The sequence below is a fragment of the Staurois parvus genome, unplaced genomic scaffold, assembly GCF_062004578.1.
Source record: "Staurois parvus isolate SC_StPar_1 unplaced genomic scaffold, SC_StPar_1.0 ptg000696l, whole genome shotgun sequence".
In the NCBI taxonomy this organism is placed as follows: Eukaryota; Metazoa; Chordata; class Amphibia; order Anura; family Ranidae; genus Staurois; species Staurois parvus.
The window spans coordinates 866,976-890,721 of NW_028318492.1; the positions used below are offsets into that span (position 1 = coordinate 866,976).

General features: G+C 41.7%; 1 protein-coding gene across 1 annotated transcript; it reads right to left on the reverse strand.

The window, feature by feature from the left end:
- Positions 1 to 801: 801 nt before the first annotated feature.
- Positions 802 to 22,918, reverse strand: NXPE3 (neurexophilin and PC-esterase domain family member 3). Its single transcript, XM_089652905.1, has 6 exons — positions 22,783 to 22,918; positions 15,851 to 16,058; positions 13,626 to 14,380; positions 11,899 to 11,972; positions 10,409 to 10,606; positions 802 to 4,958 (listed from the first exon to the last, which is right to left on the reverse strand). The coding sequence occupies exons 2-6, from the start codon at positions 15,941 to 15,943 to the stop codon at positions 4,414 to 4,416; spliced, it is 1,665 nt and encodes a 554-aa protein (XP_089509031.1). The 5' UTR covers positions 15,944 to 16,058; positions 22,783 to 22,918; the 3' UTR covers positions 802 to 4,413.
- Between the last annotated feature and the right edge of the window lie 828 nt (positions 22,919 to 23,746).

Genomic DNA, 23,746 nt, shown 5'->3' on the forward strand with positions numbered 1-23,746 from the left:
CTGGCAGTGATACCTGTAGAAAGAAGAGGCAGTATATTTACCTTTCCAGAGGCCCATGTCTTAAACCGCCTCAAGTATTCAGCATTTTAGGGTGTAGGAATTCCCACTGCCCTCACCAAATACCGTGGTTTCTCCAGCCAGCTCATATAGGATCAAATCAGAGGGGGAAAAAAAAAAAAACAGTACATGCTAAGGGGAAAACAGGTATTTCACTCATCTGATTCGTCAAATATCTATGGATCTGGGGAGCAGCAATGCAGTGGCATTTCAAAACACAAACTGCTGGAAAGGGGATTGTAAAGGTTCCGATTTTTTTTTTTTTTTTTTTCAATAACAAACATGCCATACCTACTCAGTTCAATCATTTTGCACAAAGCAGCCCCAATCCTCCTCTTCTCAGGTACCCTGTCAACACTCCTTGCTCCCCCCTCCCCCACTGAGTGCCCCCAGAGCAAGCCAACATACAAAGCGTGGATTGGCCCTGCCCTGCCCCCCACTACTTCCTTACTGGCTGTGATTGACGCCGGCTCCCGCTGCTGTGTCTCAGCCAAGGAAGAGAGAGATCTGGGAGATCTTTTGCTCTCGTGCACATCACTGGATCAGGCTTGGGCATTGCAAGGTGGCTGAGGGGAAAGTTGCACACTGAAGGTTTTTCACCTTCATATATGGAATGCATGAAGGTAAAAAACCTTCCGCCTTTGAACCACTTTAAGAATAGTAGTGATGCACCCTGGACAGAATTATCAGTAAGTATTCTGGTTATGGCATTTACTTTGCCTATTGTAATAGCAACGCAACAGATAAAACCAGAGAAAAAAAAAACCTTTATTCATTTTTATCACATAATACATTATTACTATAAAAAGCCAACAAATCGTGTGAAAAAAAAACATCTAAACTGGCCATCTAAATACATTTTTATGGAAGATGTATCACTTCTCTACTGCCCAGTAAAATAAATACTGTACATTAATCAGTGAGTGACTTCTTACGAACACAGATCTGCACAGTATCTAATCAGATATGATCATTTAGTGATACTCTTCCCTCATGTAACAACTGTTCTAAAGGGATTCAACACTGAAACATGGGTGCTACCGCTACTAAATATTTTAAGATAGATAGTCCTGAAGTTCAACACCAACAGATGTTCAGTTGTCTTATCCTCTCTCTATTAGGTCTTAAAATAATGCATTACTTTCATGGGCTAAATGTAGGTCAGTAAAAAATATAACCCTGCATTTGAAATAAAACTTTCATTCAATAAAAACACATTATCCTATATCCATATACTGTATAAACATCTCGTAGCATTTCTCCTGCAACCAGCATCTACATCAGGTGTACAGCCACACAATTTGTTGAGACCAGCAAGTGTCCATGCAAATCTAAAAAACACTGCTTTAGGGCAGACATAAAGCAGAACTTCAAGCAATCTTTTAAATCTGCAATGTAAATAAAAGATGCATGTGTGAGGAGCACGCAGTGCCTTACCCCAGCCCTTCTCACCAACTTATGACAAAGGACCAGACAATCTCACACCGCACTGTCACTTGCGTAACAATGCCACGCTCAGCTGCACTCTGCACAAAGATTTTCCAGCTCACAGGACCACAATCTATGTGCAAGCAGCCTCAGAGCGATTGTCACTGGGTTAATTACACAATTAACCCTTTAAACTCCAAACTGCCACCAGATACTTTCGGGACCATCAACCCTTCACAATGTTAGCAAGAACAAATGTGAACAATAAACATCTGTAACACACACCGTCACCACAGACAAGCATATTCAGAGGATTATTACATATAGTAGCACTCTTCAGAGACAGGGATTCTTTAGTTTGCATTAAAAGTTTTAGAGACAGTTTCAACACTTTTCAAAATAGGGTTTATTATTGAGGTGGTCAAAATTATACAATTAAACTATTTACAGAAAAAGATGTTACACAAACATAGAAAGAACAATAAAGCAACAGAGAAATAAAAGAAAGGAGTTAAAGTGTTACTAAACCCACAACAGTAAAATCAGTCTGTGCATGCAGTAAAGCATGCTTGTTATACTCACTGTGAAACCTAAGGGGTTAATCCTCTGCATTGTGTAAACACGGATGTTTGATCCTGACTTCTCTGCGCCTCCTCTTTTTCAAGTGACCACCTTTTATCTCCAGACTGAACTATAGGCATGCACATGCTCAGTTTGGTGTGTATTGCTAGAGAGGTTTTTTTTTTTTTTCTTGGGAGACTGCATGTCATTAGCACAGGGCCAATCAGCACTGTCCAGACAGAAATAAGGGGATTTTCATCCTCCTCGAGCAGAAAGAAAACTCCTACAAGCTTTAGCTAGTGGTGGGCTGGAAACAGATAGAAGACTGCTCTAACTGCTTATGAGAAAAGGTATTTAGCAGTTTATATGTACTAAAATAATTGCACTTCCGTGTTATGTGTTCTGTGGGAGACCAGATATCGTAAATGCAGGGTCTTGGGTTTAGTAACACTTTAAAAAGGCAGAATACTTGCAAAGTCCTGGCTTTAGCAGAGTCCAATTGTCCGAGCTAAAACATTGCCTTGGCTTTCAAGTCCGGTAAGATGTTCCTTGACTGATGTTAAACGAGAGCTGCATCTTAGCAAGTCCTGTCATCCCCTTTTCTATGATATCAAGGGGGTGTGGACAGAAACCAACTGACCAATAATCCGGTTTAGGGGATGGGTGCTAGGAGGTCACCAAATTTATGACAACTACAGTTTCATACTAATATTACAACTTCCAATACGTGCACGTGGTATTCTAGAAACTGGCAGATCAATATTCAGATCTATATTTTGAACCCAGCGATACCAAACACAGCATACCTGTGTCACCCAGGGGGGAAGAGACTGCTTTCTCCCCTTTGCTATGTGCTAACATAGTCACACTTGTGCGACTTGTCATGCAACTTTGAGGTCCAAAGTCTCATGATAAGTCGCCCATGTTTCTCAATGGGTGCCATTCATATCTGTGTGACTTCAAAGTAGTTCCTGCACTACTTTGGTCCAACTTTCATGCGACTTGAGGGCCATAGACTTCAAGTAAACCCTCCAAAGTCACATGAAAGTTGCACATGTGACTTGTATGCAACTTTGTATTGCAGAAACAATTATCCTTGGTCAAAGCCAAAGTCGCACCAAAGTTGCACTCATCAAAAGTCGCATCAAGTCGCACTGAAAACTCGCACCATTTTGAAATTGTATGAATCGTATGTGGAATAGTTACACGTGGAATAGACGTTTTATGGCATACTCTGCATTTCTAGAGCGCTAATGGCCTTACAGGTCACGTGTGACTGCTTGACTGAGTTATTATTGTTTTACAATAGAGCAGAGGAAAGTGTTTTTCATGGTTCCTGGAAACAGGCATCCTGCCAAGATTAATTATCTGTTTACAGCCCTGGGCTCTGGCTATTTGTGTTTTAATTAAGAGGCTCTATTGAACTTCGTTAAAAGTTACAGTTAAAATTCCATAGTTTGCAAAGGAGTAGGGGGAAGAATAGGAACACTGCTCATGAAATGCTAAGACCTTAACAAGATGGCTGTCGTGTTTAGTTTGCATTTCTCTATTGCACCCAATTGTTACAGCATGCAGCTTTTAGTATCATAGTATTTCCTTTAATTTTTTCATTTGTACCGAGGCCTGCTCTGGCTCTCATACATCGAAGCTGCAGTGTTTGTCTGTCCCTCTCTTCCCTGGCCCATTCACAGAATGATTTGGAGAGAGGAGGGGGTGGACACAACAGCACTAGATCTGTTTATGGAACCTACAGCAGAAGTACAGCAATAGCTACACTATCCGGCCTGAAGTGTAAATTTCAAGTATAAAGTAAAAGGATACTTAAAGTAATATACATCTCATGAGACTTTTCTTATTTACACTGCAGATTTAAAAAACAAACAATGCCTGAAGTTCTGCTTTAACCAGTACCCCTATAGTAGACTTTTGGATCTACACATTAATAAAAACATAAAGCTGGCAGACATATAAACACAGATAAAAGTGGAAGTGTGGTCTCTCTTTTCATAATGATTCAAACACTACCACTCTTTACATATGCACAGCATACATATAGTGAAAAGTTGGACACACTCATGTTACTTTTACAAGGCAGTCCATACAATTTAGCAGTGAAGAGGAACCAAATTCCACTGACATCAGTAAAACATGGCACAAAATAGTTAGGAGCTGTCATTTTTTCCCAGTCACATTGGCTACCTGGTTCCAGTGATTTTTGAAACCCTTATATACTGTAAACACAAACACATTTTTACAGTTTCTAAACACCCTTATAATACTGCCTACAAGATGCCAAGAACACAATTATTTGGTTCTTTAAAATCTAAATCAACCAAACATTCTAGGTGAAAATACCTATAATTGCCTTTAATTGGGGCAAACAAATGACAAAAACTCATCTATTTGATTTTTGATAATGATTCTTCCTGGATGTAATGCATGTGGTAGATAATGGGCAAGTGACATTTCCCAAGCATCCACAATATGTACCTTAATATCTGCAAACATAGCCCTCATAACCATGTCCAACTGTAACGAGAACCAGTCGCTATTGAACAAGCTCACTTCAGGTCCAAGCTCCTGGACATTGGCAGAACGAATGATTATTGCAGTGTTAGGACTGCGTTCAAGCAAACGGAGGACAGCTGCTCGTATGTTCCTGAGACGTCTTACATACACTTCTACTGGAAAGGTGCTGAAGTGAGACCAGATGGTTATGGCCACCACAGTGTTCTGTCCTCCAACTATACCATCCAATTCATTTGCAATGTAGCGTAGCTCATTACTTGAAACAGTTGAAAAGCGGATAGGTGGCCCATGGCAGCGGAATTTTACCATTATATTATTGTCAATATCAATGGATAAGAAAGGTCCAACATTTTTAGGGCTGCCCAGATCGAATGGCTTAAGCTCTGTAATACCAAAAGAAATATATTTTTAAGTTAACAAAGAAATGAACATGAGCATTCTCTCACTTTATTTAGGTGCGGATAGATTCTTCTGTTTATTTAACACATTTTAAAGCCCAATTAAACTTTTAGTTTAACCACTTGCCAACTGCCCTATAGCCGAATAACGGCTACAGTGAGGTTGTCCAGTTCTGGCAAGGTGTCATATGACGTCCTCCCAGAACACGCCCTCCCGCACGCCCCTGGGGCGTGCACCCAGCGATCTCGAGGATCGCTGTGTCCTACGGATGTGGTAAAAGGCCAATCAGAGCAGCCTTTTACCACGTGATCAGCTGTGTTCAATGACACAGCAGATCACCAGGTAAATAGTTACCAGTTATCGGCTGCACTTTCCTCCCGCTGTCAAGGCAATTGTCAGTGAACAGGTTGGCACTGATCATCAAGGCACTGATGGTCAGTGCCTTGATAATCAGTGCCACCCACCTGTGCCCAGCAGTGCCACCACTCAATGCAGCCTCATCAATGCACATCAGTGAAGGCGAAAACTTACCTGTTTGCAAAATTATAATAGAAACAAAAACTTTTTTCTTGGTCTTTTTTTGTTTATAGCACAAAAAATAAAACACCCAGCGGCGATTAAATACCACCAAAAGAAAGCTCTATTTGTGTAAAAAAAAGGCAAAAATTTCATATGGGTACAGTGTTGCATGACCGCGCAATTGTCATTCAAAGTGCGACAGCGCTGAAAGCTGAAAATTGGCTTGGGCAGGCAGAGTGCCCGGTAGGCAAATGGTTAAAGTGTTACTAAACCCAGGGCCCTGCATTCACTATATCTGGTCTCCCACAGTACATAGAACATGGACATGCAATTATTTTAGTAAATATAAACTGCTAAATACCTTTTCTCATCAGCAGTTAGAGTAGTCTTGTGACTTCTATCAGTGTTCAGCAGAGCACATGTTAAAGCTTGTAGAAGTTTTCTTTCTGCTGTAGGAGGATGCAAAAACCCTGACCTCTGGCTGGACAGTGCTGATTGGCCCAGTGCTGATCACATGCACTCTCCCAGAAGAAAAAAAAAACTCTCTAGCAATACTCACCAAACTGAGCATGTGCAGAGTGTCTCCACACCATATGTCTTATCAGGAGGGGGACACTGGAAGAAGGGGAGGATTAGAGAAGTCAGGATCAAACAGCCTTTTTACACAATGCAAGGGATTAACCCCTTAGGTTCCACAGTGAGTACAACAAGCATGCTTTACTGCATATAAAGACTCATTTTACTGTTGTGGGTTTAGTAACACTTTAAATCAGCTAAATATATTCCAGATGCATCAAAACAAAAGTTGTGAAAACAGTGGTTTCTCTGCAAAGGTCTGACGTCCCCTGCCGAGTGTGACCTAATCAGCAAAGTACACGCCCCTGCAGTTTGTTTTATAACTTTTGACACACTCATAAAAGCATACCACCAGATTCACGTCATGGGTTTTTCAAAGAGAGAACAGTGGAAGACAGATTATGTAGGTGATTGACTTCTTACAAAAATAGATGAAAATCAAAGGTGCTGCACAGTATCTAATCAGATATGGTCATTTGGTGGTACTTTTCCCTCATGCAGGTGGAGGGAAGTGAATGAGTCCCTACTCTTCTTTTTGTCTGCAATTTGGAACTTGGGCTACTGAAATCTGTAAACATCAGGCTATTTCAACTGAGCAGCCAAGAACAGACGGTAAATGGCAAAAGGAAGCTGGAGCTCCACCTGCTGGCTTTTAAATAGCAAGTATCAAACATTAATATGCACATTTCATATCTACCTGACTTGAAAAGTGAAATCGTGTTTCTTAAAATGGGTTTTTTTATACTCCAGCAAGGGACATAAAAATGATAAAAAGGGAAGAAAGGACCCACAACATGATGTGGTCAACAAAATCCCTCCAGAAAGAACAGGTCTCCAGAAGGCATCTAGACAAAATCACCATTCAGACCTGAACGTTACGGCCCTAGGCCTTAACGCCCACAATCACCTAGGATCAAGGGATGAAAACTCCATGTCAATCAGAGTGCCTGGTCAGACAACCATCTCACTTGGTGATGCTGATCCAAGAGCATCTTGAATTAGCTGGAACTCAAGTTTTATCCTGTTGAGTCAAAAAGACTGAAGGGGTACACAGCAAGAAAGCACCACCTCAAGGGTGGCCAACAAAAGAGATATATACCAGGCTGGTACGTTGAGTACAGCTATACAGTTTCAGGATAACTGAAAATATCCTCCTTGGAATGAGAAATAACTCTGGAGCTACCCTGGAGGAAGCCCGCTGAAGAGCAATTCTGCCTATCCCTGAAACCTAGGTCTAGGGATACTTCATAACTCACAGATCCATCGAGGCGCCGGCATCCATGGAGCAAGAAATTGTAGGCTTTTTGTATACAAGAGTGTCTCTCTCTCTTTCTCTCTATATCTATCTATCTATCGCTACATCTAGCTGGAAGCCGAAACAAAGGAAGTAAATTTAAGGATTCTCAAAATGCTCCAAATTAACCAAGGTAAGAGAAGCTAACCCTATTTGGATGAATCCCCCTGAAGTCAGTAGGGGGTCCCCCAGGCCTCTTTGATGCTACATACCTCTCAGAACTAATGTACTCTGCCTACCAATCATCCCAAAAGACACATAGAAAAGACTTCTGAAAATAGAAGCAGCCATTGCCTACAATGTCATCAGCACTAAAACAGGTTCCAGACTATGAGCATGCAAATGTCAGTTTGATGACAAGGGTCTTAAAAGGACCACTTACTATAGACTTCAGTAGGAAGGGCTAAGGAAAGAGACAGGCAGATCCAGGAGCTGAAAATTGACAAGTCAAGATCTGGACAGATTTTTTTCAGTCCTTCATGGAGGTGCTGTCCACTAGGATCCCTGAAGCTTTCCCTCTTCACAAGGGGTGGTAGGCTCAAAATCAAGGCTCTCTAAAGTTTCAGGTGCACCTGTGTGTCAAGGTTGCTCTCAGATAAAACAACAAGATGGAAGGTCCACCAAGAAGGGGAGAAACTAAGAGGCACCAGGCACCATTGGGGAACTAAAATGTGCCAAGGAATAGAAAAAACCGAGGCACAGAGATGTGTCCCGGATAAGGCTGATGCTCCAGAACCCTTAGCTAACACAAAGTCTGAAGCAAGGGGTCGAGGGGAGAGGGAACTCAAGGTAGCCAGAGGAGGTGCAGCAATAATTGTGGTGGCCCAGAGGCACAACTGAAGAGAGAGCAAAAGGCAAAAAAGTAGCTGGTGTACTTAAGGGGGTGCTCTCTGTACCAGATTCCTAAAGGGCAACCTTCCCATGGACCCAGAAAGAGGCCCCTTTTGAAGGATCTACCCCATTTTGCCATAGTTTGGCAGAATAAAGTCACAGGCAACACAGGACTGAGGTCAGAGCCTACCAAAGTAAAACTGGGACTTAAGGAGGGTGGGGAATACAAACTGCTCAACAGTAGTATCCTCAGGTGTTAGCACACCTTCTACCTGCTAGTTGGTTTTCCTGTCAAGGTGAATCACTGGCTGATGATGTAGAAACAACAACTATTCAACATTCTTACAGGGGAATAGTTCTGACTCTCTCACAGGTGGGGCCCAGAACCCTTCAGGGTACTTTCTGGTTGCATGGAGGAATATCTTGAAATGTGTGTGTAATAAAAAGGTCTGTACAGCTGTAAGAGCTCTGAAAGATGCTAGGCTGAAAAACAGTAGATGGATCCTCCAAATGCAGGATAGCACACACTGGACCAATAAGGACTGAAAACAACCCCGTATAATTCTGAGGTGATAGCAGGAGACTGTGGTGTCTCAAAAACAACCTCTTTAGAGATAACCCAGTAGAGCTGGAGGAGACTCTGAAGATGTAGATGCTATAACTACAGGGATTAAGGAATCCAGATTGCAGGCATTGGTTCCTTCAAAGTATACAAGGTAGACTCCCTGAAACCATTAGGGGAGTATGGACTGAGGTCCAACTAGGCCCAAAGTGTTAGGTAAGGCCACATGTATTCACAAATCCAAGCAGCTGGTGCTCTTCAGGGTTAGATGGATGGAGGTGGCCAGATCAAAGTAGGCAGGCAGAAGAGGGAAACCAGAGGTCAGAGTATCATGTGGTGCTTTGCAAAGCAGTAGTAGCAGTTGAATGATGCTTTCTCTATGCTAAATGGTGGGCCAGAAACAGCTTAGTGTGTATGACAAGCCACCTAATGGAGGCAGTCAGTCCCGCAGCATTAACCCTTTCCGTGTGGAGAACCAGCAGTGGTGAGAAAAGTGAAAGGTGCCCAGCAGTGCTATAGTGAGGTAGTTACTTGTGCTTCAGCCTTACTCACAAAATTAGTCTTCAGAGACAGGGCACACCTAGGGTTGTTGCCACAGTTGTGGACTTGGCAGCCTTACAATGTCCAGAGGTCTACCCACAAAGTGAGTTTCCAGGGACAGGGTTACACCTGAGGCTGTACCATGACTCTGGACCAAGGAAAGCTCCTTGCTTCTAAAGGTCTGGAAAGCAAACAAAAGGCACATTCCAGTCAAGCCCCACAATTGACCAGTGCAGTGTGGTCTGGGAACAGCCTCCAAAGTTATTGCTGAGGATACACTGATGCTATGATTTAGAGACAAGATCATGCAGCAGTAGTGGGGAATCTTAAATGAAGATGCAAAAGAAAAAAACAACAGGAAGAGAAAAGGCTAACCAAGAAAAAAGCCTGGTTGAAGAAAAAAGCATCCAACGTCCTAGGACATTAGCCAAAAAACTGAGACATGCTGGCCTGGCTCAGAGTTTTGTTGTTTGCTAGTATCCATTCTTCCTGTGGATGACAGAATAACCCAACAGTCTATGAATTCCTGTGTTCTTCAATTAATGAGAAAGAAAAATAAATTTGTAGTCCTGAATATAAGGCAATATATACAAAACACTATAGAAAAACATACAAAAAAACTTTCACAAATGGAAGAAGAAAAAAGCATCTAATTTCTATAGGTTTCTCTTTCATAGCTACAGTAAACAGTTGTACTACTGAGAAATATAAAGCAGTAAAATAGAAGAGTAAATTAAACATCCACGATTTCTAGCAGTGTCATGCATTACTGCCTTGAGGGATGCAAGTAGCATGCTACATGTTTGTATGTGCCCAGAATCAGAGGGCCCCACAAGGTGTAAAAAAAATGAGTTGAGAAATACAGAAGCTACGTATACCAAATGCAACCCCCTTGCTTGTCAGTGTACTAAATTTTTTTGCAATGTGTTCACTTTCAATCAAAATTTGCATAATCCAGGTTTGTCTGGATATAGTGAATAAATGTTCACACCATCCTGACAAACCTTTCAAACATAAAAATCTATGTCATGGTAGCTTAGCTAAAATACAACCCTTAATCTTTGAAACTTGATAACACTGGAAAGAAAAAGATGAACGGACCAGGAAATTACCTGGAACAAAATCTGTCAGGTATTCAAACCACTGCCTTATTGTAGAATCACCAAACAAATGTACCACTTTCCCTTGCAGGCATTCAGTAATGTCAGAAGGCTTTTCAAATTGCCATACAATAGATCTTCCAGACACCCACTGATCTCGATAATAATACCCAGACGGAGTAAACTTGGAGCCATGAAGGAAATTTATATCTGAAAATCAAGAAAGACTAAAAGTTAATACTGTTGCTCTTTTTACTTTATGTTGATATTGTTAAATAAGCAATGTAAAACTGACCTGTCCAACCTTGTCTGACAGTCATAACATCTCCATTATCTACAAAATGTAATATACTGAAGTGCTCGTAAAGTTACTTCTGTAAAAAGATAGATTTACAGCTAACAAGTTGCCCACAAGTGGAATTACAAGCTACTTTTTTTTATTTTTATTACACTGGGAATCAGTTACAACTTTGACTGTCAACAGTAATGTCATTAAGTGGTAGTAAAAAAAAAAAAAAATGTCCTTCCTGCAAGGCAATGTTATAATGTCCTATTAAACATCGTATACATACATATTATGAGAGACTTACCTTAAAATGAAGCCCTCCAGCAGGGAGCTGTCACCACTGACACCCAGTCTTCCTTCCCGATTCACAGGCTCCAGCCATCTGACTGCCCAGGCCGCAATGATGTAACTCCCATACATGCACACGAGAGTCACAGTGCATGCAGCTGTGCATAGCAACCAATCAGCTTCTAGCTTTCATTTTCAAAGCTTTAGTTCCCTATCAAATGGGCTTTCTGATCAGGTCCACCTATTTTTCAGTTTTTTTTTCTGTTCACCCATTTATATCCACCTACTTCCACCCAAGTCCAAAAAAAATGGAAAAGGACTGCATCCTTTTCCACGCTCCAGTACTAAACATGGCAGATTGGAGGTAGCCTGTGGCAAACAGAAGTCTGTTTCTGCCTAGCTATTCATCGAGCCCTCACAGGTCTGCCAACATGCAATGTCAAAATGCACAGACACATATGTCACAAAAGGGTTTATAATAAAAGCGTTGATAAATAAAAAAATCATTCTTAAAGATCTGGATTTGGAAGGCATCTTATTGGTGTTTTTGGTGGCTGCACTTTGCACAGCCTCATTACATTTTTATACCGCTTTACTGTGCAAGCCTGACAGTGCCTAGAAAAGGCCTTCTGCAGGCATAAATTTCTTGTGGAGCTTAGAGATACATTCTTCACGGACATCCTTGGTCATTTTGTATATCTCTAAATAGAAATATCCTAATTTTATTCTTTAAAAAAAATGTATTTAGGGTAAGTGATTTTGTTCTTTACTATGAAGAATTCTCTTGACCTGGATCAATACTTCCTCCATAACTTTACCACCTTCCAAATCCTCTTTTTAAAAATTAGGGAGATGCATGTTCTCCTGTTGACCTTATAACAAAAACAAAACAAAAAAACAAAAAAAAAAAGAAGAGCGGCAGACGTACCTTTAATTTTCCAAGGGTGCACTGTCACGGTATCAGGGCCGCTTGCCAGGACTGGAACTTTGATATTGATGCCACTTTGGGAAACAAAAGTAAAGGAGTAAATTTTAGCTAGTCAGCAGATGCACTTTACTTATTTTTTTTTTTTCACTTATACGAGCTTGTACATAGAGAGACCAAGACCTGGCACCTAGCAAGTATTACTGCAACAGATTAGATTGTAAACTCTCAGCAGCTGGGCCCTCCTACTCCCCTTATGTGAATTGTATTGCAACTTTACAGCCTCCTTTTAGAATGCAAACTGGTACACAAACTTGCTGGTGCTATGTAAATCCTGTACAATAATATTAATATAGTGATAACATTTTTATAACTTATTAGCCCTGGTTGCAGTGACTAGCCCCATATGAATGCCATCAGAGAAATGAAGAAAGTTGCAATAGCACAGTGATACTGGCACATTTATGAGATGTCAGCCAGATTTGGAAATATGTGCAATGGAGCAACATGGATGCACTGTCAGATAGGAGCATTAAAGTGGTATGAAAGCCAAAAACATAAAAGGAATATACTGCACCTTAAAGTGGAACAGAAATCTTTTTTATAACAGGCTGCAAGCAGGCAGGCAATTATCGCAGAAGAGACATGCAATGGGGTTGATTTACTAAAACTGGAGAGTGCAAAATCTGGTGCCGATGCATGTAGCCAATCAGCTTCTAACTTCAGCTTGTCTAATTAGGCTTTAACATAAAACCTGGAAGTTAACCGGTTTCTATGCAGAGCTGCACCAGTTTTACTCTCCGGTTTTAGTGAATCAACCCCAATGTCTCTTCTGCAATAATATGCACCTACCTGACAGTTCACAGCAATCTCTGGCATGTAAACCAAGCTTTGCATGTGCAGGTCAGCTTACAGCACCAAGCTGATCTCTATGTGCTGGGAAGACTGGCTCCTGTGCATGTGCAGGAATGACATCATCCCACATTGGTCAATGAAGGTGGCCAAAAGACCGGCACATAGTAGAAAATGCTGGTAAGGAACAGGGGCCGTTGGAGGAAAGGTAAGTTAGGCTCCCTTTAATTACACTTTAATTCTCATATAAGTTGTTGCATTAGTTTTCATTTTTAGGCTTTTTGTTTTATTTTCACCTGGTCATCTGGCCAGTAAGTTTGTTACTTTTCAACTTCTTTAATAGAGAATTAGAGAGTTGAGACACAGTGACAGAGTGTTGAGAGAAACCATTCAACACTGACAGGGGTGTTGACAATGGTTCGCTTTAATTCATTTATGTAATACGTTTTTCCAAACAGAAAAAAACTGTTGCTGCTTAAAAAGTGTTAGCTGGAGTTTGGTTTTAATGTGTTAATGAAGTCCATCCAAATCTATTATAGCATCCAACACTACCCTCCTTCCAGACAGACAAAGCTGCTGTGCAGAGGTGTCACCGTTGTTTCTCCATCCAGAGTGGAAACACCCCAAAACAGAAAGTGGGTTACTGGCCGGGTCACTATGTAAAAATAAAGAAAACTAATGCAACCATCACATTTGTGAACTGGTAAGCTGCAATACATTACATTTTTTTTTTTGTTGGGGTTTTTATTTTGGGGGGGGGGGGGGGCGGTTATACCACCTTAAAATCTGGACCAAGATAATTCTATACATGGCAGCCACTGTGCAATAACTTCCAATTATATGCATGTATAGTGCATGTCAAGATTTATTCAGAGTACCTTTGAAAGAACATGCTTTCTTCAGAGGTCAACAGATTTTTTAGATAGCCACCTTTAGCATGATTGACTCGACTGGAACAAGACAACTTCTCAGGCTTGTAACAAAACCATGGTTCTCCAGTCTTGAGGTCTGTGTAGTTGCACACAGGCATTGTCCTAGGTAGACAAACATTGCACATTTTGGTTTCTGTGGTACCACCAGATCGAAACAAACTCTTAAAGTAAACTCTGTATGGTTTCTCCTGCCGTAAGCGCTGAAGAATTTGGATTGCTTCACTTGAGTGAACCAGAGTTACTGATACAGTCACCCGTCCTGGCCAAAGTAAAGTAAAATAGACACTATAAAACCCATTCTGATGATCGAACACCTTCCCCACTGCCCCAGCTTTCAAAAGTGGGGAATGAATTCTGGCTTGCAAGTAATCTCCTCCATATTGTTTTGGATTGCCTTCAAAATCATGCATTCTAACCAGCACTTCCACAATATCCCCCAGCTTAAACTGTGACTGAGACTGTAAGATCACAAAATGGCTGTGTGCTGCATCGGTGCTCTTTAGGAAAAGGACTTTTTCATGCGATGTTCCAGGCCATTCCAATGCTTTAAGCAATCGTTTCTGTTCCTCATATTCAGATTTCGACAAAGATTGATGTTGATAGTCACAATATGAAGTTCTGCTTACAGGTGAACGACGATGAGTTGTATCTCTGTTCAACTCTGTCCATCCTGGTTCCAGACCTGTCCTGCGATTGAGATGCTATAAAAAATATGATGAAAATTAGTATTCTCTGTATTTCTGCAACCAATAATGTTATATTACTAGTTTCAACAAGAGATACTCGTCTACTCATAATTGGTATTCTAAAATAAAGGCTACCGCAACCTTTATTACCATATTACACCCATATTTGGGATATTTAGACTTGGATATTGCTCACTTCTAGAACAAGTGATAAACTAAGGCCTTTGGTTTGTAATCTCCAATCTGGCAGCAAACACCTCCTTGACTCTTTGCCTGATGAGCAATGAGACATGAGAATACTGATCCAAACTGGACTAGTGAAGTGAAGGCCTGTTTGTTGTCTGACCCCAGATGCATATTATAGCTACTCTTTAAAGTGATGTTAAAGGTTCTGAACTTTTTCGTTTTTAGCACAATCAGAATATACTTAGTGGCTCTGTGCAATGGCCGCTGGTGCTCCTGGCTCCTCCCCCCTAATGAATGCCCTCGGAGCAAGCTGCTTGCTCTGGGGTCACTTATGCATGCTCGCTCCTGAGCCGGCCACCACTGTGTGTCTGAGACACACAGAGTGCGGCTTGGCCCTGCTCTGCCTCACTTCCTGTAAATGATTGGCTCCCGCTGCTGTGTCTCATCCAATTAGGAGGCAGAGACCTGGGAGAGCTTGCAATTCCTCTGGCTTTGGATCTCTCCAGCTGTTCATTTGTGTAACCAGATCTACCCTGCACTTTTCTATGGGGGGGATGCTGTCTACGAGGATAGTCACAAGTAGCTGTGTTCTGTAATGTATTTTGGAAGTAGTGATTCTCAGCTAGACTTTCTGTTGGCATAAAGCCTTCTTAGAGACTATGCTATTCAGCCATGTTACTCCAACTGAGTCAGAGGGATATTGCGGTTTGTGTAGCTTTCAGAATTGTTTTATATCATTCTGCAGTAAGCGCAAGTCTTTTGCGATTTGAACAGGAATGCGGTGCGATTCCTGTCCAAGCCGTCTAGCCCATACTGTCATCCCTGCATGGTGGGGAGAGAATGCCGCAGGGATTTTAAATCCCCAAACCAGTGAAGTAGCTTTTCCTTCTGTGACAACGTGGGATCAGTGCGTGGTTTCCTGCACCGCTCCTGTGTTAACTCTATGACAAGCCTGGGTTCACACAGCAGCAGTAGGGAACCTGCATGGGATTTGGACAGGAATCACACCGCATTCCTGTTTAAATCACATGCTATTCTTTGTGGTGCGATTTGCGTCCACACATTTTTGTATGGACACAAATTACCTTGCAAAGTATCAGTACTCGGTATCAGTGAGTACTTAACCGAAAGTATTGGTACTCGTACTCAACAATCAAAAGGGGGTATCGGTGCATCCCTAGTAACCCATAGCAACCATACAGAATTAATCTTCCTAACTGGTCAGATTTTAGCACAGTGAATTCTGATCGAACACTTTAGAATAAGAACTCTTTCTTTACAGGTCTTATAGCCACTTACCTCTACCAGATGAATATTACTAACCAGCACAAGGACAGCTATCAGGAATAGCAGGGCAAAGCATAGCTTGAACCTATAGAAGGTACACCACATCTTCTAAAAATTGTTTTCATATCCATATTATTATTCTGTGTGGTCATGGCCCCAGCCAGTCAAGGCAGCTCAGATCATTCATAGTTGTGTCTGTTATGCTGTTTATTCTGTGAATCTAAAACAACAAAATACATTCATTTTGGCAAGTTATATTTCTCCTTCTTTATAGGTAAAGCGTTATCTTGGTCTACACACAGAATACTAAGTATGTTTCTGACATTTCTCTCTAATAATGTAAGAGAATGGCTGGTAAAAAATAACACAGCTTTACAGTATATTCTCAAGCACAGTATTTAGCACTGAATAGGGTATAAAGTCTACTGAAAATAATTTCTTTTGTTTTGGATAGTGGGAATGTATCAACTGTGTCAAGTTTTATATTGCAATTTATGTTCGTGTTGAAAGATTCACTCCCTCTGTTTATCCTGGTGACCATTGCCACCAGGACTGAGAAGGAAGGACAATCTTAAAGCTTTAGTTGTCAATGGAACAGGAATACAGAGGAAATCCTCTAAATGAGACATTCTGCAAAGACAACTATCTAAGGCACCTTTCACACAGGCAATCTAATCAGGTTGCCTGTCAATTCTTCAGGGAAACCTGATCCAATGGTCAATGCATCTTTATGGACCAGTGGGTGTAAACGCCTACTTCCAGTCCGATCCAGTCCACTAAAAAAAAAAAAAAAAAAATGAACGGGTTCCATCCGTCCTCCATCTAGACGGATCAGATCGGAAAGCAGTCAGGTGCAGACGGACAGCTGGTCTGTTTACACCCGGCCGCCCATAAAGCAGAGCGGGCTCGAACCATGTCCACTCTGCATAAACTGGGAACACTGACCTGTCATCTGCCCGCTCTGCTCAACAGTGAATCAGCAGATGAATCCCCTGCTGAGCAAATTGGATTCTGACCTGTTTGAAAGGAACCTAAGAGAGGATATTCCTTACTTTAGTCTAGGTTCACAACTAAGAGTTTTGCAGTGCGTTTTGCACTCTGCAGAAATTTTACAGTCCATTTAACATGATTTCCTATGGGACACGCTCAAATCTCCGCGTTTTCACCTGAAGCGTTTTTTGGAAAGGGTCAGGGACTTTTTTTTTTTTTTTTAAAAGCAAAACCTTGCATTTTGGTTTAATTGACTTCAATGGAGATGCTGCAGAAATGCATATAATGTGTTTTTATGTGTTTTAATGCATTTGCATTTTGATCTGCCAATCAACAAGTTGGAAAAAAAAACGCTAAATGCATCAAAATTGAAAAACGCATCACAGAAATGGATCAAACTCAAACTGCATAGATGTGAAAATAGCCTTAAAGAGATTTCTAATTATTTCCTGGTGTATACAGGGTAGGAAGTGAAGGAATAGTGAAGTGAAGGATATCCAAAAAAATCTGGTTTTGGTATTAGAGATACTTAAAGTAGAACTAAAGGCAAAATATTATTTTCATTTTGGAGGGTTATAACCCCTTATAACCGCTGTGAGTGCCATTGAGGAGATTTTACTTCACTTTCTTCCCCATAGCCAAAACAGGAAGTCGGGAAATCCCCCAAAGTGAGGGAATCCCTGTTAGCCACAGAACTGGTATGTCCATTAACCTCCCTGGCGGTATTCCCGAGTGTAGCTCGGGGTGAAATTTCAGTACCAAAGGCGGTATCCCCGAGCTACACTTGGGCTTACCATGCGGCATTGCTCAGGGATTCCCTGCAGAGCTTACCTTGTCCTGCGCTCCTGCGAAGTCCCTCCTGCAGCGTCCCCAGCCATCTCCTCCGGCCGATGCCGGCATCCGGCTTCCGTGTTCCAGTCCCTGTGACGTCGGGATGTACGGGGGCCGGAACCGGCGGCAAATGTAAAAGTTTTAAAAACTCTCATTTTTTTGTAAACAAATTTTACATAGTAAAACATTGCTGTTTCAAAGCATTTCACATACATTTTGTCCCTAGTGCTTTTTCCTGTCCCCTGCCTGCATTTTGACTGTTCTTTCTGCCTGGAAACTTAGAAAAGTCCATGGCGTCCGAAAAGCGTCCTTTTAGGTCAAAAGCAGTTTTAGACCAGCTAGAGAACAGCGATAGTAAATCAGAACCACTTGCAGAATTGAATGATAATGATTCGTGGGGAAATGCGTCATCAGACACTGAAAACGATTTTGCGACTTTGCTCAGCGATGTGCGAACTTGGCGCTATATTTCAAATTTCAGTGTTTTTGGTTTGATTATATTATTGAATTAAATTTATTATTATATTATTTTTTATGATTATTTATTAAATTATAATTTATGATTTTGTGTTTCAAGTTTTATTTCAGTGAGTTATTCCTAAAAATTACAGGCCTACAATAAAAAAACTACATATTTCCATGCAAAATAATGGTACCGCTTTCAGCACCAAAAATCTGAAATAATCATACCGCCAGGGAGGTTAAAAGAGGGCAAACCAAAATGTGGGATTTGCTTTTACTTCCAATTTCGGTGGTAACGGTAAACAGGACAAATAGAGAGGGTGAATCACCTTAACAAAGGTACAGACAGCCAAAAGTTTTGCCTTTAGTTTTACTGAACCGCTTTAGCGCCGCCCCATAGCAGAAATACTGCTATAGTGCGTCAGCTGTGCACAAAATCACATATAGACATGTGATTTTGCATCTCCCATTCGCGGCCTCGGCTGTCAATCACTGGGTCCTGGCTGGTGATTACTCGCTGGCGCCCGGTGATTGCAGAGCATCTCCAATGAGGGGGGGGGGGGGTTTGGGGGGAGAACTGTTTGTAAACAAGACAGTTGTCCTCCCTGTCAGCTTGTGCACAGACATGCAAAGCAGTGTGCTTACAGTGAAGCACAAACACAGCACACAGTTATAAACGTCACACAGTTAACCCTTTGACCGCCCCAAATGTTAACCCCTTCCTGCCCAGTGTCATTAGAACAGTGTCAGTGCTTTTTATTAGCACTGATCACTGTATTGGTGTCACTGGGGATGTCAGTGACAGTCAGTTCCCCCCCCCCAGAATGTCTGCCGCAGTCCCGCTATAAGTCGCTGATCGCCGCCATTACTAGTAAAAATCAAAAATTAAACAAAAAATCCCAGTATATATTCCGCCATTTGTACACACTATAACTTTCACATAAACCAATTAATTTACATGTATTGGGATCTTTTTTTCTAGCAAAGACATGTAGCAGAATATAATTTGGCCTAAATTTATGATGAAATTTGATTTTTTAAACTTTTTTACTGGACATGTTTAATAGCAAAAAGTCAAAAATATTCTTTTTTTCTAACCATTGTCAGGCTTTTTTTTTTATAGAGCAAAAAATTAAAAAATGCACAGGTGATCAAATACCACCAATTTCATTTGGGTGCAGCGTTGCATGACCACACAATTGTCCGTTAACCACCTCCCATCCAGCCATTGTATATAAACGGCCAGACAGTGGCAGTGCAGGGTTGGGTGGCCGTTTATAAACAGCTTCCCCGCACCCTGCTTGTGCGTGCTCCCTGGGAGTGACCGCTGTGTCCTCCGGACACAGTGGAGCATTGATCGTCGGACGGGATCTCTGTGCGAGGTCTCGATCATGTGATCACTGACTGGCCAATCAGTGATCACATGCAGAGTAGTAAGCAAGATGTAACTTGTGACATCATTGCTTACTACGTGTGAAATCTGTGAATGATCACAGAGGTCACATGGTATAAAGCTATTCACAACAGCCTTGTACCATGTGACAAGCTGTGACCAATCACAGCTCACACAGTATTTCTCAATGGCTGCAAGAATGCAGCTAGAGAGAAGGAGAAAGGATTGCTTTTACACCTTTATGGGTGTAAAAGCTATCAGTGTAAAAAAAAAAAATCTTCATCACCCCCCACAAGTAGTACAGTGTCACCATGGTGACACTGTACTGCTAGGGTGACAGTATGTGAAAAAAAAACATAAAATATATATAAAAAAAAATTAAAAAAAAAAAACAATAATAATAATAAAAAGAATTTAAAAAAAAATTAAAAAAAAAAAAAAGGTTCAAAATTATAATTTTGGTTATAAACTAATTTGGGTATAAAGTTTGGCCAAGATTTATGATGAAATACTATTTATTTGCAAAATTGTTATAAGAAAAACACTTTTTTCAAAATTTTTGGACATTTTTATTTACATAGCAAAAAAAAAATTCACCAGTGGTGAATAAATACCACCAAAATAAAGCTTTATCTGTCTCAAAAAATGCTAAAAAATTCATATGCGTACAGTGTTGCATGACCGCGCAATTGTCAAAGTGTGATAGCACTGAAAGCTGAAAATTGGCCTGGACAGGAAGGGGGTTAAAGTGTTCGGACTGGAAGTGGTTAAAGTAATGCAGAGCTGTAACGCAAAAAATGGCTTGGTCAGGGAGGGGGGGATAAATTCTCTAGAGGGCAAGTGGTTACTAACTGCTCCACTTCTGCCACCCCCCTCTGCCAATCCCTTCACTGGCTCCCGATTGCCCAACGCATTAAAGTCAAATTACTAACTCTGACATACAAAGCCATTCACAGCGCTGCCCCAAACTACCTCACTGACCTGATACCCAAATACCACCCTACCCGTGCCTTTCGCTCCTCACAAGACCTCCTACTCTCTAGCTCCCTGGTCTCCACCTCCCACGTCCGACTGCAGGACTTCTCCAGGACTTCCCCCATCATCTGGAACTCCCCAATCCATCAGACTGTCACCTACCTTCCTCACCTTCAGGCACACCCTGAAAACCCATCTCTTCAGGGAAGCCTACCCCACCCTCACCTAACAGCCGTTCTCCTCCACTCCTCCTACCACTCCATCCCCCACAGCCATTTGCTCCTGTACCTCTACCCCCTCCCTCCTAGATTGTAAGCTCGAAAGAGCAGGGCCCTCGAACCCTTTTGTATTGTTACTGTATTGCCTCATGTGCTGTCCCCCCACTCTAATGTACAGCGCTGAGCAAACCTTTTTGCGCTATATAAATACTGTATAATAATAATAATAATAACTGATTGTTATACATGTGATTAACAATGCATAATGAATATATATTTTCCACAAACAATGTGATGTAACAGTAACTGTTTTTGCATAAGAATGGGAAATATGAAACAACTTAAGTGACTTGTTTGCAAAAAGAAAAAGAGAGAGGGGCTTTTTAGAATGATCAACATCTTAGCATTAAAATTGTATCTAAACCCCCTAAAATGCAATATATTGCAGCTTACCAGTCCTTAGTTTTTTAACATAATGTATCCTGCACCCTACCTTTATCACCTTACAGGAAGGTGTCCAGACAACAGTAATGCTGTGGAATATGTACAGAGAAATAGCCTGCACACCAGTGATAAAGTCTCAGTCTTTTACAGAGATCTAAAATGCAAATGGCCAAGTACAAAATCAGAATGATCCCACCCATTCCGTGGGTGAAATCATGCTTATACTTTGGACATTTGCATCTATGACCTCTGTAAAAGATTGACTATTTTTCTATATGGACATCAACTGTGTGTCTTCTGTTATCTCCATAGTGGTCTGATTGAATTACTAGTTTACATAAGAGAAGGATAAGGCATGGTCTGTACTTGCTGAATAGCTTCATAGTAAAAAAAAAAAATGGCCATAGGCAGGTATTTTTTTTCCATCAGCCAATGGGCTGAATGATTAAAAAAAAAAAACTAACAGATTACTCCATCCACACAAAGGAAGTGGATGGAGAGATCTCCCCCCTTTCCCCAACGGTACATTGTATTCTGACAGCTGGACCTGCTACTGTCAGAATACACTCCTCAGTGGCTGCAGCATAAAACTAGCCATACACATTAGGATTTCATTTATTCATCCTCATGGGCTGAAGCAGGGGCAGACCGACCATTTGGAAACTTGGGCACTGCCCGAGGGCCCGGGGTCAGTAGGGAGCCCCATGAGATGCCCCTGGTACCTTTTTCATAGGCTTTTTTGAGTTTGGGCAAGGACACAGAGGCCCCATGATCCCCTATTGCCCAGGGGCCCCATTTTCATAGGCTTTTTTGAGTTTGGGCAAGGACACAGGGGCCCCATGATCCCCTATTGCCCGGGGGCCCCATGAGTTGTCAGTCCGCCCCTGGGCTGAAGGAATTAACTCAATTTATTCCCCCCATCCAAGCTAAACATGGATGGAAGAATGTACAGTGCCAACATTTGTATTCTGACAACTAGCACTCGTGGCTGTCAGAACATCTGACCAGTGACTGCACCTAATTGGATACTGTCGCTGTTCAGCAGACAATTTTCTGCTGCGTTGCTTTGACAAAAGTTGATTGAAAAGTCAACTTTTGTAGAGGCGAATGGTGCCAACAGGGCCACCCACAGAATAGATTTTGACAGTTTCAGCAGGAATTGGATCTGTATATAGCCAGCTTTCAGCTGCCCAGAGCAGTACATGGCCCAGATCAGCGGTTTTCTGCGGTGGGTACAGCCAGGTGTTTGCGATGAGCTGCGGCTGCATAGCCCTGGATGGCCATGTGAATGAGGCCTAAAAAAAGAAAACTAATGCAGCCATCACATCTAGGGACTGGTAAGCTGTGATATATGAAATGTTTGCTCTTAGGTTTGGTTAGAAGAGGTAGAACATGGCCTATTTCTATGCATAATGCCCACTGATGGGAAGGGGACCGTTTTGCATTGATCATAAAGCTTGCCATTTCCCCAGTTCTGGGGCTAACACAGAGTTAGTGCTGTATTATTGTAGGCAGGACGTGGGGAGAGTGCATGGAAACATTGCAGGTTCAGGCCGTTATCACAACACTGTGCACGGCTGTAATGTACTGACCATTTCTACTCCACTAAATATGAATGGAGCTGTGCTCACCTCTCCCCCGGTAGGTGCCATGTCTGGAAGCGGCCATAGAGTTCCCCTGCCTCCTTTCTAAGTCCGCCTACGATCGGCTGAGTGCAGTGCCCACACTTCCGCCAGGAGTTCTATAGGATTCCAATGTGTACTTCCTGTATGCAGAAGCCCGTTATCCTTTGCATGGCCGTTGCTGCACTTCCGCCAGGAGCTCGATAGCGATCCAATGAATACTTCCTGTATGTAGAGGCCAGTAATCCTCCAGACGAACACAGGGAGTCCCATGTATGAACAAAGAGGAAGTGTACAGGGGAATGCTGTCTTTATTACATTGTTGTGTACTTGCAGGTGTACACGGAGTTGGAAGCTTATAATGTCGTTAATAAATCGAATCGAAATCAAGATTAATTGTACAGAATTATGTGTACTGGAGAAAGCAGTATCGGGTTTAAGCCTCAATTTCTACTGGTGTTTCCTTGTTTAGAAGTTGCCTCTTGCTCAGTGTAATCCCCGGAGTGGAGATAAAAGCAAACCTTTTATTTTTAGTTTGGATGGGGTACTGGAGGATTATAACCACTGTCAAGTTTTTGCCATCTGTGTCCCGTTCGGGAGATTTCTCTTCACTTCCAGTACCATAGCCACAACAGGAAGAGAGGGAATTTCTGGTTGTCACCAAAACTAGTGTGCCCATTGGAAGAGCTCCTCTTTAATCCTGTTTTAGAGACAATTCAATATTTGGAATGTTCTTCCACTTTTGGTGATAATAGTAAACAGAACAAATTGGGACACCGCAATTTAAAAGCCTGTCAGGTGTTTCAATATATGGAGCAGCACAGTGACTAAATGGTTAGCACTTCCACCTGGCAGTACTAGGGTCGTTGGTTCAAATCTCAACCACGGCACCACCTGCCTGGAGTTTGCATGTTCTCCCTGTGCCTGTGTGGGTTTCCTCCAGGGAATCCAATTTCCTCACACTAATTGGCTT